Source organism: Sinohyriopsis cumingii, chromosome 10, assembly GCF_028554795.1.
Source record: "Sinohyriopsis cumingii isolate HCF-2022 chromosome 10, ASM2855479v2, whole genome shotgun sequence".
In the NCBI taxonomy this organism is placed as follows: domain Eukaryota; kingdom Metazoa; phylum Mollusca; class Bivalvia; order Unionida; family Unionidae; genus Sinohyriopsis; species Sinohyriopsis cumingii.
This window is the reverse complement of record NC_142970.1, coordinates 69,275,333-69,293,309: the sequence shown is the minus strand read 5'-3', so window position 1 is coordinate 69,293,309 and position 17,977 is coordinate 69,275,333. Positions and strand designations below refer to the sequence as shown.

The 17,977-nt window shown below is 34.7% G+C and overlaps 1 protein-coding gene across 1 annotated transcript; it reads left to right on the top strand.

Moving 5' to 3' along the window:
- Window positions 1–430: 430 nt before the first annotated feature.
- Window positions 431–17,189, top strand: LOC149790353 (beta-1,3-galactosyltransferase 1-like). The gene is made up of 2 exons (XM_089972396.1): window positions 431–527; window positions 11,906–17,189. The coding sequence occupies exon 2, from the start codon at window positions 11,910–11,912 to the stop codon at window positions 13,170–13,172; it is 1,263 nt and encodes a 420-aa protein (XP_089828522.1). The 5' UTR covers window positions 431–527; window positions 11,906–11,909; the 3' UTR covers window positions 13,173–17,189.
- The last annotated feature ends 788 nt before the right edge of the window (window positions 17,190–17,977 follow it).

The window sequence follows — 17,977 nt, the reverse complement described above, 5'->3', positions numbered from 1 at the left end:
TAAACAATCCCACTTTTTTCATTTTACTTGTATTAGTTATTACCTCGTTTCAATTTGGAAGTTTTAACTGATCAGCATGCCTGTACAGTAATGAAAAAATATTTTAAACAATTGTAAAATGTCACATTGACATCTGAGATGAAACTTAATAATACTTCCCATGGTTCCGTTTAGTATTATTTAACCCTCATCCCAACAGATGCTAAACCAGGATTTCGAAATAGTATAACAGGATAGGCCTGTCAATCAAAACAGTCGGGTGCGTAACTGATCGATCAGGTACTTGCTAAAAGAAAATGACATTCCCATCGTTAACTCTTGTAGTTAAATTCCCCATTAGGCTGCTCTAGTGGCCACATACGTACATTTGGTAGTTGTAGCTACAGAATCAACTGCCGTTTGTGGTATAGGAAAACATACTTAAGTTTATTTCATCCCCATGTTGGAGATAGAGGCATTATTAACTTTTTTAGGTTTATCAACCATATCAGCAGAACACTTTTTGTTTGTCTTGGACTAAATTCACGGTAAGTTTTCTCAAAATTCTTTGTAGTTAGTTTGGCCTTTTTTAACAAAAAAATTTTCGTTTCACTGCTTGTCTTACATTTTACTTCGTCATCGATTAACTACAGGCAAACACATGTGTATTTGATCGGTAGTTCCGTCCTCAACAAACGCGGACCCGATTTTGGTCATTTTGGCAAGGTCTCCTTTATTTAAATCTTGTCCCCCGTCCCCGTCTTTGAGCACGGCATTTGGAAAAGAAAATATTTCAAACAGGGTTTATATTATATTGAACTTAAAGTTGTCTTCCATAGCTTTAAAATTCTCTCTCTCTCTCTCTCTCTCTCTCTCTCTCTAACGCGCGGGGACCTTGTGAGCGCTGGGATCAATTGGTCCAAAACGGTCAAATCTGCCTACGTCCTGCCCTGGGTAGATGCGTAATCAATGAAATGATCAGGTGATATGGGTAATACACGCGTGGAATAGGCTTGACAGATGATTTTCAAGTAGGACGAAGAGCTAAATAGCATTGATGACCCATTAACGCAACCCCCACCCCCTCCCGCCCGTACTAATTAAATATCCACTCGCACGTAATTTATCTGGGAAAAAAGAAGTGCAACAGTGTTGTACTTGATAGTGGCATTCTTCATAAACTTACAGGTTTGAAGTAAAAGGCACATTCTTCATGACGAATGTCCAATTTAACTCTCCCCACCCGACTGACACCGTAACAATGTAACCACGCTATATAATACACTCTCTGGTATTACCAAGTCTACCTTTACCTGCCTGAAACACATTATCGTGTTAATTTGGTTTTCTTGTGGGCTCATATTTCCTAAATATAGACAGGTTAGATGTCATTATGGGCCTTAAACAGGTCAACCCTGCTGGACATGATTGGGATATTTCGGGCAAGTATGGCAACCGTGACGACTCTACCCAAATAGGTGGGGTATTTCAACTGAATAAACTTTGAATTCGTGCAGAGATTGTGGGATATAAAGAACTAAGATTCATTACGTATTGTACATATGGATACGGCGTGTTTGTAATGTTTATGGTTATGGATTATGTTATTGTAATACATATAACACACCATAGACAGCATGTATCTACAAAATGAACTAATAATCAAATGAGATCTAAATCGCATTTAACACGGTGTTTCATTCAAGAGCACTTACACAGTTCAGTTCGTAAGAGAACACTAACACGATTTTATAAAAGAAATTTGAGTAGGCTGAATAGGAAAGCACAGGAGAGCTGGACAAAAGAGGTACTTGAAAAGACAGCTAACCGATATGTAGTATTTTTTTTTAACTAGGTCATTTTCAGATATCCGTAGGAATTTTTGGACATGAAAGAATTCCACGACTTGATTTTGGGACAAACGTGCATTTCAGTTCTAGATACCGTGTGCTACGTGAGTATATATATGTACAGTGTAGTTATTGTCTACGTTATGAAGTTGGTCTGAGTAGATATTGTGCTAAATTATGGTATCATGCCCCATGCTTGTTTATATTGATGATCGATCCAACTATTGTAGGGTGAATCCACTTCATCTAGAATAACTTTTAATTGACGCTGATTTTATTTCATTAAAATATATAATCATCTTATATGTCAATACGTTCGCTGGCATTTATTTTGTCAACAATATACTATTGAATGGAAACATATTTATTAAAGCAGTACAGTATATCCCTAATGAAACACATGGGGTCCCAATGTCTCTGTTAAATCATCTCGACCGAAAGTATAGTTTAGATCTTACTGACCAAGGTCGAAATGATAGTAAGCCGATAAATAAATATTAACAAATGTACATGATATATAGTAGGGTGTTGGTGAGATTTGGGATCGGGGTGGGGTTGGGTGTTGGAGGAAGGGTGGGAGAGATGGTTGATTTGCTAAAATAACAGTTATTATACCCGACCACTTCAGTTTTATCTTATCTAATTTTCAGTTGGGTAACCAATCTTGAATTGCGCCCTTCAATGTGTTGGCGTGTTTAATGGCACGAGGGGTCAGTGATAGAATCATTATTATTAAGATCATTATAAAGACAGATTTATTCGCAAAACAGAACTTTCTTGGCGAATGTGGTATAGGGTTGATAATGAATTATTTTCGGGACGAAAATTAATGAATTCTTCGTGAATAATATTTCTTTTCTAGGTGAAAGTATATAGTAAATGTCTTCAGGAATGTATTTTTTATCGTGTAGAAAAGTGCGACCTTCATGATATATGTTACTTTTTAACTAGATTTTTTTTCAAGAAAAATTGTCGTAATGCATGAAAGTAACTTAAAAAAATTATCTATGCAAACTTTCCATGAGAAAGTCACATCCAGTTAACATATCAGCTTTATTTGTGATTTGCCTGCAAATTTCAAGAAGTGAAAAAACAACCCAAACCAAAACAAGCAGACAAAAACATGCAGAGTAATCAGAATGCAAAATGTTGGATAGAATTTTGAGAGAGAGAGAGAGAGAGAGAGAGAGAGCTTAAACTTAAACAGTTAGGAAGAGAACTGTTGCTTTCAGGTTAATCATATTGCTATATATCAAAAAGTATTTTTCTATATTTTCGTTTTCCTATTAAAAGCTCACTTGATCATGAACATTTAAGTATCAAGTCCATTTAAGTATCAAGTCCATTGAAGTATCAAGTCCATTTAAGTATCAAGTCCAGCGGAAAAGCAAGGCCAAGTTGAGTGCCTTGCTGCTTCCACTCCCACTTTATTTGATGTTCACACAGAAATTGGCGATATGCACTGAAACAATCTGCAACAAATCGACTTCTGAGAATGATTTCAGAACACGTATTTTTTTAATCCTGTATTTAATCATGAACATATTAGATGATAAATACCCAGTCTGAGTGTTAGATTTCCACGTGGTTTATCATTAGAGATGAGTTCCATTTATGTCCAAGCACATGTCCCCTTTTTTTCTTCTTTTTTATTTTTATTTTGAGGGCGTATTCTCCGGTTGATCTTTACAGACCATTTGGAGAGGCCCTCCTGCCCTAATTGTAGGTGTTTGCTATGTTGTATTGTTTTTTTTTACAAAGGTAATGGTTTGCTGTATTTATTCGATTTATAGAATAATATAGTTTATTAAGCTTGTAAGTGTTTTGTTTCCGTTTTGTTATCATATAAATAGGATAAATGTATTGTTAAATATATAAAAAATATAATTTTGTTTGAATGTAAATTCTTTTTTTCTTTCTAATCTAGAAATTCATCTAATGCTAAGAAAAATTATTCTGCTTCTTCTTGATCCCTTTTTTTGTCTTCTCAATTCTTTTCTTCTTATCCTATTTCTTTCCTTTCTTTGTTCTGAAGTTTCTGCAGCTGGTATTGACATTGGAGGCTTGGGAATCTCATTTCCTTGTGGTGTCGAGATTAGTTGTGTTTTGGCTTGTAAAGTTTTTTTCTTGCTGTTGTTGGTACTGTTGACTTTGTTGCTTGGTGTCTTGAGAATTTAGCGTTTTTCCTTTTACTTCTAATTGTTCCGTCCTATTCATTGTCATGGTTTCCTGTTGACTTTGTTTTTGTTGTACTATTTGTCTTAGATTTGTACCTGATTTCCCTTGTTGCTCATCTTGTTGTTGGTTTGGTTGCTGTTGTTGTGGTTGTTGCTGTTTTGTTATAATTCCTATGTCTTTACTCTCTTTCTCTTGCCCTGCTGGGGTTGTTTTTGTTGATACATTTGTCGTCGTCGTTGTTGTTGTTACTGAGGCCTGTGTTTTCTGGTCAGCAATTGTTTTCTTTTGTATTTTACTTCTATGATGTTCCTGTTGTTGGTGTTTTTGTTTCTTCATTTGTCCACCATGTTGCTTTTGGTTTCCTTGTGGTTGTTGCTGTATATACTGTTTTTGTTCCTTTTGCGGCTGCATGGTAGTTCATTTTCCTTGTTCTTGTTCTAATTGTTGTTGTTTTCCAGATTGTTGTTGGTTTGCTTTATTTGATGCCTGTATTCTACTTGGGTCCTATTCTGTTATTGTTGTTGTTGTTGTTGATTTATCCTTATCAGTGTTGGTCTGACTATTATTTCCGCTTCTTGTGGTGCCTGGGTTATTCAGACATTTGTGAGGTGTATGACCTGTCTTTTCGCATTTATTGCATCTCCGATGGCAAATACACCCTTTATACCATATCTTTGCCAAAAAGCCGTGTAAAAAAAATGCTCGTTTTATCTCTGGTAATTTGCTCCTTTCTATTTCCAAGATTTTCGTTTAATTGTAAGTTGTCGTCATGGGGATGGTTTCTAGTCTTGACTCTTGACGATATCACTTTGATTTTCAGTTTCGTCTCAAACTTCTCAACTTTCGCATCCTATGGCATCTCTAGTGGTATATATGAAATGTGTAGCTCTCCAGTTTGTTTTGTTTAGTTTGCGCAGGATTGGTGTGGGCTCTTTGATTGTAGCTGTTACTCCCGCAATATTGAAATCTCCATACGGTAGTATAGGCTGGGTTCCTCTTGGGCGTACGATATAACCTTGGTCCCCTTTCCTGTTTATTGAGTAAATTCGTTGCTAACTTTCCGGAATCTGCACTTTAATTGCAACCATTACTGACGTTATCCCTGGTATTTTTTCTCTCGGTATTTTGGTCATATCTATTTCCTGTGCACCATTCTTATATGTACATTTAAAATAGGATTCTCCTTGTCTTTCTATCCATCTTGTATGGACATTTCAAATAGGATTCTTCTTTGTCTTTCTATCCGTCTTGTATGGACATGGCAAATCTCACGAATTATATTATTAACCATTATGGCCGAGTCATTTTGAAATCGTTGGCATGCATGAAAACAATCTTTCAGAGTCGCCAATCAGATATGATCGCAGATCACAAATTGCCCGTGGTTAAGTTAGGGCTTGAATGTCAGCGAATCCAGTTATACATACACATTATTATTGTTGTTGTTGGTATAGTGTTTAACGCCATTTTTCAGCGCAATGTAGGCTATACATGGCGGCCAGTATTAATGGTGGAGGAAGAGCCCTGGAAAACCCGGGAAAGAACCACCGACCCACGAGAAGCTACCGGCAAGCTTTCTCACATATCCACATTGTCCGAGCCCGAGACTCGAACCCACGCAGACAGAGGTGAGATGGCAGTGATCCGTGACGGAGAGCGCTTTAGACCACTCGACCACTCGGGGCCCACATAATATTATTAAGATGTAACTGATAAATTAAAATATAAATATTTATTTCCTTTTTACCAAACTTGTTTTAAATAGTATATTCACATTGTCATGTCTGTGGGAGCAAATGTGAGACTGACCGTTGCATTGACTCCAAGATGCAAATAACAGACATTGTCAGTATTTCGTGTGAAATAAAGAAGAGTCGTTACATAAAAGAATGCTCGTATCGTTGTGACACACACATATGCACTGAAGATGACAAAAGACATTCACATCTCAGAAATGTCTGAGAATGAAGTATTGAAAACACTCAATTTAGTTAAAAGTAGCAAATACCCCTGGCGAGTATATATATATATATAACATTTATAATTAAAATATACGTATATTCCCATTGAGATTTGACTAATCTTGAGGTATTTATATTCTTTAATAAACATTCTTCTCACGTAGTCATTCAAGTTTTGAGAATAATATCACGTGTTAGGATCATATGTCTTATCAGAGTTATCATTTCTGCTTACAAACCTCTCTAAGGAGCGGTCCTTTTGACAGAGTGTTCATTTTGGAATAGTGGTCATTTTGAAATAGTAAACTATGTTTAGATATGTTTTGTAAAACTTATTCACTCGATGGAAATGCATGCATCGTCCTCCAATATTAGTCATTTATAACAATGGAGGTTGTTCGTTTGTAGAAAATATTTAGCTATGTAAAACTGTTGTTGGTACTTCGTCACGACATCGAATAAAAGTATAAATAGAACCTTATGATTTGGGTCTTTCAAATTTTGGGCGTTGTCTACACCCTATGCAAGACACATACTTTCTTTGTTCGTGTACTTCGCTCTGTTTTAAAATGTGCCAGCAGGTAAACGTCAACAACATTAGTTCTACTAAGATGTTAAACATACAGCGTAGACCGTATGTGCCATCGGGGTCCATGCTCTCCTCTTTTCGTTGACTGACAGTAAACAGCGATAATACTATAGTGGAATATAATGGGCGTGCCTTAGCTTCCTTTTAGTGTAGTGAAAACTCTTATACATTTGTAAATTTAAGATGGGTGGTTAAAAAACAAGTCTGAATAAGATTGAAAATAGTTGATATCGTAGAGACTTGGTCACAAGTTGTGTTTCGACGGTGCCTAAACGCATGGATATTGTTATATCGTATTTAGGCAATTGGATTACTACTACTGCTACTACTACTACTACTACTACTACTAGTAATAATAACACTAATAATAATAATAAATTTATTAATAATATTAATAATAAATTTAATGATAATAATAAAATTATTAATAATAATAAATTAATAATAATAAAATTGATATTAATAAAAATTACTAATACTAATACTTATACTAATAGTACTAATAATAATAACAATAACATCCAATCTTGGATAATTTTGTGAAATTCATATATGTGGATGAATTGCAAAGAAGTGTACTATTTTACTGTGTGTGCTTAACGTTACATGGGAAAAATGGGTTGATGGGACTTGAATTTGCTTATGTGAATACCTCACATGTACCCATTGACTCATTAATATCATGTTTATTTTCCTTAACATGGGAGCTGTTCCTCATTCTTGTAGCGCGCTATCACATGACGCCTTATTTCACAAGGAATCTACTGCGTTTACTTTGAACTTGAAAGCAAGTATTTTCCTTTCGTCAGACGAATTAACGGCGTGGAACAACATGTTAAAATTTAAATAGATTGAAGAAATAATAAAATAAATACCCCAAATCCTAATACGTAAATAAAAAAAATAATTCATGCATTTTGTTTAAAAATGTTAAGCTCTGATTACTGTCACGACAGACCACTATGTGGCGCTTCTACCCACACGCCAACATTGTTCACGCTATGAAATTCGAGCAAGAAATGTCTTAAAGCAGGTGTCCACAACCTTTTTCGGCCAATGACCAGATTGCATTTTCTAAGACCACTCGAGGGCCGCAGACATTAATTTCTTTATAATTACTGCTCACGGGCCAGATTTCTGTGTTGTTTTAATTTGCCCTTAGGGCCTGACAGAACCGGCCGGGGTGGGGTGGGGTGGGGTGGGGTGGGAGGGTGGGGGCCGGGGTTGTGCACCTCTGTCTTAAAGAAACAAAGCAATTTGTTTCATTTTTCTGTTGGACAGTCATAAAATAGACAAAATGTAAATAAGAAGAATAAAAAAAGACAAATTAAAAGCTTAAATAGTTTGAAAAAATGCCATGATTTTAGTAGCAACAGGTAAAACGTTTTCATATGACACGTACTGTATCAACTCGTATAATTTAATTCTTCCTTCTAATGTGATTACTGAACAGATAGACTGACGCTATAAATAGAGATTATATCAAAACTCGCTAAATTGTTTATACATTTAAAGACATTTAGCCAACCGCGTATCTGAATACCGACCGAATCAACTATTTACCTAGCTACATACCTTAATAATATCAACATATGTGGTATTTAAACATACTGGGTATACTGACATACAGGATATATAAACACATAGGATGCAAATATAAGGATAAAAATTTGCATACTATGTAATCGATTATATACACACGAAGACAGCATCTGCACAAGCCTTCCAAATTTAATCTTGCACATATATACTCAAGTCCATTAAATAAATATATGAGATATATAAAATACGTAATTGAAAAAGAACTTAACATATATGCAATTGTCCGTATTGTCATAGACAAACGTATAAAGCCGGATATAGTGACGGAACCGGGGCTGCCACATAGATACGATATCTGTATTTAGTAAAAATGGGGATTTTGGTTAACATCATGGATAAATGGAATCGTCAAAATTGATATCATTTTGTTTAAGCAAAACAAATAAAAACTGAAATCTTTTTCAATTCTGAATTTAACTGACAAGATCACAAAATAGTATATAATACATAGGAACACAATGACATATTGCTTAAAAGTGGCTTGTCGTTAACTTTATAAACTACCATCTCTAACTAAACGTTCCCTTTGTTCTACTTTATGACTTGGAAAAACGTCTGGAAACAGTAAGCGTATGTTAGAAGAAATCGGAGACAGTGACAGCACCAAACTTTAAACCATCAGAGTTTGTCATTATCTCAGTTCAGTACATAAGGGAAGCTCACCAAAACCTACGAATCTAGATTACAGAGGAACATAATGCATAAATAATACACAGTCTTTTGCATGAAACTGAAAAAGACTCAAGAGACGAATGGACAGGGAAGGTTGTGAAAAATAGTCATGAACGAGGATGAAAAGCACCATTAATATATTACAAAAACAAACAAACAAACAAACAAACAAACAAAAAATCTGACATAGTTCTGAAAAAGATATTAATGATAATGTTACCTCCTCAGAGACCAGTTGAGTCAAAGAAGAATAAAGATGGATCCTTATAACTTTAAATAAAAGAAACACGTAACTCGAGAAAACAATTCTTCTCTTCAATCTTGAAATATTTCTTTACTTCTACTTAAATGACGTAAATATCTTGTTATATATATTTGATTTAATTTATTTTTGATTTATATTTGATTTAATTTAGTTATCTGTTTGTAAGTTGTATTTTGTTACAATTTAATTAAATGTTCAGTAATGTAGTTTTGTTTGCTGGAATTAGATACTTTTCAGAAATTAGTTTGACCTGATTGTTTTGTCAGAACACCGAATTTTGTATCATTATATTGACCTAGTTCGTAACCTTGATTGTGAGTCAAGTAAACAATTTACTATTTTTCTGTTATTCTTAGAGCAAATTGATTGATTTTTGTCAAATACATACTGGGAATACGAGACTTTTGATGTAAACAGCCTCTAATTCGAAAATCAAATTGTATCCGTGTTTAAGACCTAGGTTTATAGAGAATTTAGTTGCTGTTTTTGTTGGGTTTAAAGCCATTTTTCAGCACAAGATAGGCTATGCATGGCGGCCAGTATTAATGGTGGAGGAAGAACTCAGAGAAAAACCTGAAAGAACCACTAACCCACGAGAAGCAACTGGCAAGCTTTCCCACATACCCATATAGGCCGAACCCGAGACCCGAACCCACGCAGACAGAGGTGATCCGTAACGGTGAGCGCTTTAGACCACTCGACCACTCGGTGCCGCAGAGTATTTGTTCAGTTTGGCTTAAAAACACTTGATGTCATGGTGTTCGTTTAGTTGTGACCAGTTTGGAGTTACATTTTAATTTTTATTCAAATTACTTGGATTCTAAAAGATTAACTCTTTTTCCTGGAAATATTCGAGTGCTCATACATAGTTCTTTGACAAATACATTTCTTTAAATTTTATTCGGAATTCAAACACCGGAATATTATTGTCTATGGAACAACACAGAACTGTAGACATAACAGCAGAATGCTAGCTATAGCATACTTCACCGCCTTCCATTTTGGATTTTTGTCGGGACTAGCAATAAAATTTCATTAGAACATTTTATTATTAGGACTTCTAATTTAATAATTATTGGATTATTCATAGACTATTTTGGGATTTGATTGTTTAACCGTAAGTTCCTTTTTTCATTCTTACGTTTTCTTTCTCCAGGGAAATAAATTATTTGTTAAATTTTGCAAAGCTTGTTTTTTTCTCTCTCACTTTTTTGGGGCTTAGTCCAACCAATCTAAAAACGTCATTCATTAATTTTAAGAGGCATTGATATTGATATTTATCCCTATATATCAACTTAATTCAGCTCAACGCAATACTGAAATAGCTCTGCCATTTGGTGCTGGGAATCTTTCTGGCGTAAATTTTTTTTTGCAATACAGCTGTTACCCGGCGATTTTTATTTTTGATTTATTTTATTTATGATTTATTTTATTTATAATTTTCAAATAATTTGAATATTGGTCGGGATTGACAATCTAAAATAAGACTGTGGACAAGTTAAGAGTACACCAAACATTTCACTAGTGCCCTATAGTAGTAATACGGGTTAACTATTTAGAAACTAAAAACCATATTCTTTGTCACGTCTTTATCCTACCTCCCAACCCGCCCAACCCCCCAACAACAGCTAATGATATTATATTTGGTGAATAAGGTATAATTATACATTGGAATACTGGCATTCGTCATCTGTCAATAGATGACAATATATGTTAAAACGCGGAGATGAAAATTGAGGACACAAATTTTCATAATGGGGGCGCTCACCAGTTATTATATACTTTTGAGAGAGTGGCATAGGTAAGGTGAAATGTTTGCATTTGAAACATACACAATGGAGAGAATTTTGGTCTACTTCTATGCTATTTTGATGTTATGTGGCTGACATTTCTTTGGATATTGTACTTGTGGAAATTGTACATGATCTAAGCACACTGCTAACTAACCAAAACGACTGCTCCCTTGTGCTAGAAAAGTCAGAGTTAGTCTAAAGTACGCTAATTTTAGCAGCTATTAAACAGTGAAAATTAATTTTGAAAGACTAGACAATACTAGCTTCTGAAAGTGCAATGAATTAATTACCAAATATATAAAACGTAGAAAATGTATCGGCTTTGTTTATACTAATTTACCTTTGAGGTTCAGTAAGGGAAATTGACCAAGTGGAGCTAGCAGTTGGTTTTTAATGGCGCATATCTGGAGTAAGGCCAAGTTGTATACTCTATATCTCATGTAACAAACATCAATCTTACACCAAAATAAAGGGAATTAAAGGTTCTTTGAACAATACCTAAGATATACAAGGTCTTTGTTTAAAAAGTCAGTATAATCAGTCAGGAATCCAAGAGAAATTCCTTTTCATTAAAATTCTAATAGGAAACTGTAGAGCGCCACCAATAGCTATCCTGGTATTTTGGCTCCGTCAGTGGAGAGAATAGAACAGGACACAATGATTTTAGCCACACACTAACCCCATTAACACACTAACACTAACTTACGGCATCTCAACCACATAGCGGAGCAGATGTTGAATATACAATCTGAACGCAATCATTTCAGTTTGTCTTTTGTTTTATACCAAATACTTTACATAAATTGTAGGCTAATTTTGATTATTATTTCATGGTTATATGTATGCATGTATTTTTTATGTATAAACGATGAAGCTTATTTCTCTTCATTGAATAATTATTTATGTACTTATTTCCTTTCACATGCATGTGTTTATTTTATTCCATACTGCATCTAAACTCAAATGTCACTTCATTACCTGACTATTATTTATTACATTTTTTCATTTATTTACAGAAAAATGACGCTGAGGCGCACTAAAACCTGTAAAAAAATGCTATTCCTCACCTCAGTCATCACGTTTCTCTTAATTATATTGAACACTTACACATTAACTCGAAAAGAAAGTGGACGAAAATTTTATTCCGACACCGGATTATTCCGACGCTTGTACTCAAAAGGATCCGTGTTACTCGACTACGCACCTGAACTTGATAGTAATCATGGAAATATAGTGACAACCTCTATGAATTCCAGTGTCAATTACATTGGAAAAGACAATAAAAATGAACACAATGAACATTATGATGTCATCATACCCGGAAAATACGCATGGATACCATATCCTGTAAAACGGAACCCATCTGGACCATTTATTCTAAAGACGAACAGCGGATCAGTGATCAAATACACTAATTATACATTTTATCCATTGACTATTAATTCTAGCTACATCATCAATAACCCAAATATATGCAAAGATGTGAAAAATCTCACATTCCTAATAATGGTACATACTGCTGTACCCCATTTCTACCAGCGTCAAGCACTTAGAGAAACTTGGGCGAATCCAAGATTGTTAAAAACTCATTCGTCCCGGATTTTATTTTTGGTGGGAAGAAAAGAAAACGAAACCGTTCAAAGGAGTTTGGAGACAGAAAGCAAAAAATTTCAAGACATAGTTCAAGGCGATTTTATTGATGATTACCATAATCTAACACATAAAGGTGTTCTTGGATATGGATGGATAACGGAGTACTGTCAAAACGCCAAATTTATTCTCAAAATTGATGATGATGTGTTTGTGAATATTTTTCGCGTCATTCATACTCTGCTACCGAGATTTAAAGATGGTCAACGGAAAATTGCATGTCGTCTTCACAGACATGTTTCTATGTCTCGCCGTGGAAAATATGCTGTAGATCCCGATTACTTTCCCGGTTTAAACCACTTTCCGTTACCGTATTGCCCCGGTCCGTTTGTCCTAATGCCCAGAAGCATTGTTCCGGAAATGTTCGAAGCTGCAAAAACTGCTCCTTTTCACTGGATAGACGATTTTTATCTCTTTGGTGTTCTTCCGAATCAAATAAGGAATGTTTCGTTCTTTCCACTAGGAGATGTCCATAACAAAGAAGAGATTGCTCTAAAGTGCTACCTTGGAGATAAACCGTGTAATTATTTGGCGGCGTACGCATGGACTCCCGGCGTAATGTATAAATATTGGAATTCTACTTTAAATATGCACAAAGAATTAGTTGAAAAATATGCCATCAAAATTCATTAGTTCTGGAAGCTTCATGTGTGCTTGTGTGTACTGAGTGTATTTGGGTCCTATGACATTTATATATTTATGTGTTTGACTATTTGCAAGGGGCAGAAACAAACTTATTCAGCACAAGAATTTGAAAGAAAGGAAAATGTGTAATTATTATACATCTGTCCCATTGTTTTGGTTACTGTTCACTTTAAGCAACTGGATATATTTAATGTAGGTACACAAATTGACTGTAAATGCTAAACTTGGCAACCAAAGAGAGAGAGAGAGAGAGAGGGGGATGGTGTTAGAGTCGACTTCAGGGACCCGTATTGTGATGTGACTGATTGCTTGGTCTTTTATTTTGTTGTCCACACAGAGGTTTACGCTTGTGTGAACATTCCTCGGTGTAATACCATACCAGATTTAGCAATTCAGTATAGATGTGAGTACTCAACCAAGAACAAATACAATCGATGAAGTGTGATCGTACTTATATCGCAGTTCCGTACATTTCCGTATCTTACGTATATTGTGGTACCGTATACCCTCCTATCTTACGTATCTCGCGTTACCGTATGGCATTCCAATCGTTGTAAGAAGTACGACCGCGTTACCGTATGGCATTCCAACCGTTGTAAGAAGTACGACCGCGGTACCGCATATCAAGCATAATAACTAGTACGACTAAAAATATGTTTTACGTCGATCTATCGTTTAGATGGTTTGGTGACCATGGTTACAACAGGATGGTGTAGTCTTTTCAACCTACGTATAACAGAGGGTTCCTCACGATTATAATAGCGTGGCACTATAAAAGACAGTCTCGTCAAGATGACACAGAATCCTTGGTAAAAGGTATGACGTCTGTCGTTGAAAACAAACTTCGCATTACAGAACAGAACGATGTTAATAATCAATATTTATTCTCTGCTACAAGTGAAAAGTTAATTGTCTGAGAAAGTAGTGAAAAGAACATATGGTTTCTGAAATATTATTTATATTTGTCATGTACGGAAATATAATGTCTCGTAAAACAAAATAAAATATTGATCCAAGATGAAATTTTTCATACGTTTTAGTCGGAACATACTATATTGATGCAAGTGGCATGATCTGAGTGTGGGTTTAGGATGACAGGCTATAACCTGCAGCGGTTCACTGCATCTAATAATGTATCAATTGAAGAAATGTTGTATAGCCAAAAGGGAAAGTGACATGCCAGGTTAAAAGTATAGCCATCGATTTGTTTCCGGCATGCATTAATATTCCTTGATCGGTAATCGGATTTTCCACTATACATATATTTTTGGATTTCTTTTGTTATATAAGAAGCGCTTAAGGACACAAGGTACTAATTATACGGAAGAACTGTGAACCAGTCTAGTAGAGTAGTTACGGGTTTGGTGGTCCATAACTGGTTAATAATGAAAATTAAAATTTTAGTAAAAATATCTTTTGAGAGCTTATCCTATATGTAATTAGAAAAAAAAATAGAAAAATTTCTACTGATGCAATTTTAGTATTTATACAGGCTTGACTCAGGAGTACTCAATAATGAAAGTAGCACCTGATTCATTTGGTGCAGAATCAATAACATGTGTTTCATGCACATGTAAATAAACAAAATGCCGCGGCTCATATGGTGTTCTCCACACATAAGCTTGCACCGAGGTTAGATGTGCATGGAGAATTATAGGTCTTATCATCAGCACCTTGAGTTATTGAATTTTGAATATGATAGTGTTTCCATATGTTTACAATTGGAGTTAAATTAGTACCGTGAGTCCTTAATAGTAGACTTTAATAAAGTCCATTAACTTAAATAAAATCCTAAATATTGTTTATTTGTTAATAGTGCTTTCCAAACATAGAGTACAATCGCATGTACATAAGTGGTTTAAATATAAAATAATAAATTCGTGTCGTATACAATCTATCTCCCATGATCACCCCAGCCTACGATATTTTGATTTAAAATCATACCTTATATACGATATCTCTGTCACGTTCATGCTTTTATGCACGCGCCAGCTGTGGGAACAAACATTACGAACAAAATTAGCAATTAAGATCACGTTGATCGGTGACGACGCAGCATATTACAAGTAAGCAAACAGCACAGAAGTTCAGGAGTAACATAAACTATGTATATCGTTTGAATGAGAGTGAAATCCACAAAGAAATGTGGGAAATAATTATTCAAAAGACGAATAACAGTATCAAAATCTGTAAACAGCAAGCCTGTTTCGTCTTCTTTGAGTGTGGGAATAGAATGGCCCAATTAAATAGAAAATAGTGAAGGTGATGTGGTTTGTGTAATGGTGTGGTATTCTGCAGAAAATCTTGTATATCTTTGTGTATTGTTGTGTAAGGATCAAAGGTTTTGTAGATTATTTCACAGAATATTCTTTCGTGGTCAGAGTACATTAAAACTGATGTATGAAATAACCTGTTGATAAACTTGGTAGCTAGCGACAATTCACATCTAATTGGGTCATGGATTGAATTTTCATTAGGGTTCGCTTGGCTAACGTTTACAGCCAGACAAGAGTGCATTGTTAACGTTAACGCAAGGTCACAGCCGTAAAATGTAAGAGTTATTAATAATGGCAGACTAGAGAGGATTATTCTGACTTCCAAGGGAATGTTATGAATTTTAGCGATTAAAACAGTAATCCTAATTGGCTAATGTAAAAAAGCGCGCGCGCGTGTGTGTGTGTGTGTGTGTGTGTGTGTTTGTGTGTTCCCAGACGTAATTCTTGGTTCAAAATAGATCCCTCGTAAAATTAATAAATTTAAGTTCTGAGAAACAAGATATGTTATTAGACTGTCATAAAGGCGTGTGTCTGAAAGTGACGGTCACGAAAATGAATGAGATTTGACTTCAAAGGTAGGTGCAAATCTAAAAAGAAGTTCGAGTTTAATCTCAATTGCATAATATGTATATTCATAGATGTAAGTTTATAATTATTGGTGAATTTATTCGTTTTAAATGCTTACTTTAATTTTAACTAGAGTTTAGAAATAAATTAACATGCTATATGATTCTTGTATTGTGAGAATATCATATAATATTTCGTTGTCTAAATATGTTCAGATTTAATATTTTTGTATGTAATAGAAACGATGTAGTGTAATATTTCATGTATTTATTTTTATACTATTATGTATATTTTATTTAATTAAATCTGAGTTAATATATATTTATTTCAATTTAATTGTTTGTTTGTCAGTTTTAATTTCTTTTTCATTACATGCTATTGTAATGTAAATTTGTTCATTGGAGATGATACTTTTTCCAGAAAATAGTTTGATCTTGACTGTTCGTTTTGTAGATCCTGACCTTGGTTCAAAATTATTAGCAACCATGTGAATTAAGTTCTATTTTTATTTTAAAATGATTGGTTGTTGTCGAGGTCATGATGGGACGACGTATTTAAATGGTTCTTTTTTATAATAAAAAAATTCTTAGTGTAAAATGATTGGTTTTCGTCAGGGCCACACTGGGTGTACATCATCGTTAACAAGTACATAATTTCGATGAGGTTCTGAAACATGATAAGTTTGTGCGTTTTAGAATACGAAATAACCTTTGTTTTGGAGAGATATAGTCAGTGTTAGTTGGGCTCTAACACTGGCAGTTGTATGTTGTGCTATTTGGAGTTATTTCAGATTACTTGGATTCAAAAGGATTAATTCTTTTTTTCTACCTGGAAAATACGTGTGCTCATTTGAAATTCTTGAACAAGGACATTTTTGATAAAAATTAATCAGATTTCTAAAACCGGAGTAATATTTCTTGTTTCTACAAGGAACTGTAGACTTCAACACTACATATTACATCATACATCGTCGTCTTCCATCATGGATTCTTCGTCGGTACTAGACTTTGAAATCACTAGAACATTTGGTTATTAGGACTTAAAAAATTGTATTCGTGGATTATTCTTGGATTATATTTGGATTTGATTCTGAAAACCGTAAGCTCGTATTATTTAATTTTTACAGAATTCTCCAGGGAAATAAATTATTGTATTTTTCAAAGCTTGTTGTTTTCACTCTTTCTTGTGTTACTATTTATTCGAGCCTAAACACGTGACATAAGAATACAAAACTGTGTGAATATGTAAGCTATCTTAAATGAATTGTATCATTTATGCTGAGGATTGCTTTTCCTATGTCTTGAAATCTGTGCCAATGAATCGCGAATTAGCAAAGTAAACAGTTAGGACAAGGAGTGAAATCCATTACTTCGTGTGTAATTAAGTTGTTAATTCTCTTCAGGTGAGAATAGAAGGACGGGTGCCGATTAGTATAGTTCAGCTAGTAAATTGTTTTATAGCCACAGATGGAAAATAATAGTATCATGTAGAGCTAATTATATGATGATTCTCAGTTAAGAATGCAATTAGCCACTAACAAGATACCGATTTATGATAATAGGTTGTTTGGTGTATTATGGGCGGAATCGCCATAGCTAGCACAACCGAGAGCAGAAAAGTATTTACGTTGGGTACTGTAGTTTTATTTTAAAGGAAAGAAAACAGGTCCACACATATATTATACGGTGGGAAAGAGCACAGTCTGCAGAGAGAGAGAGAGAGAGAGAGAGAGAAAAGGAAACACCGATCGTTTACCAGCATTGATCTGGAAACGACAGGAAGCACCGATGATGTCATGCCGTCAATCTGCGTTCGATCAGTCCCTCGATCATATGATACAATTTGTTCTTTCAGCAAATTGAATTTAATTGTCTGGTAAACATCGTAGTATGTCATGTTGTATGTCCAGTTTCGTTTACGTACTTAACTATGTTTCTTTTAACTACTTAA

What these genes read in the sequence shown, in the direction of transcription:
- LOC149790353 (XM_089972396.1), top strand. Translation starts at nt 11,910, where the DNA reads ATGACGCTGAGGCGCACTAAAACCTGTAAAAAAATGCTATTCCTCACC.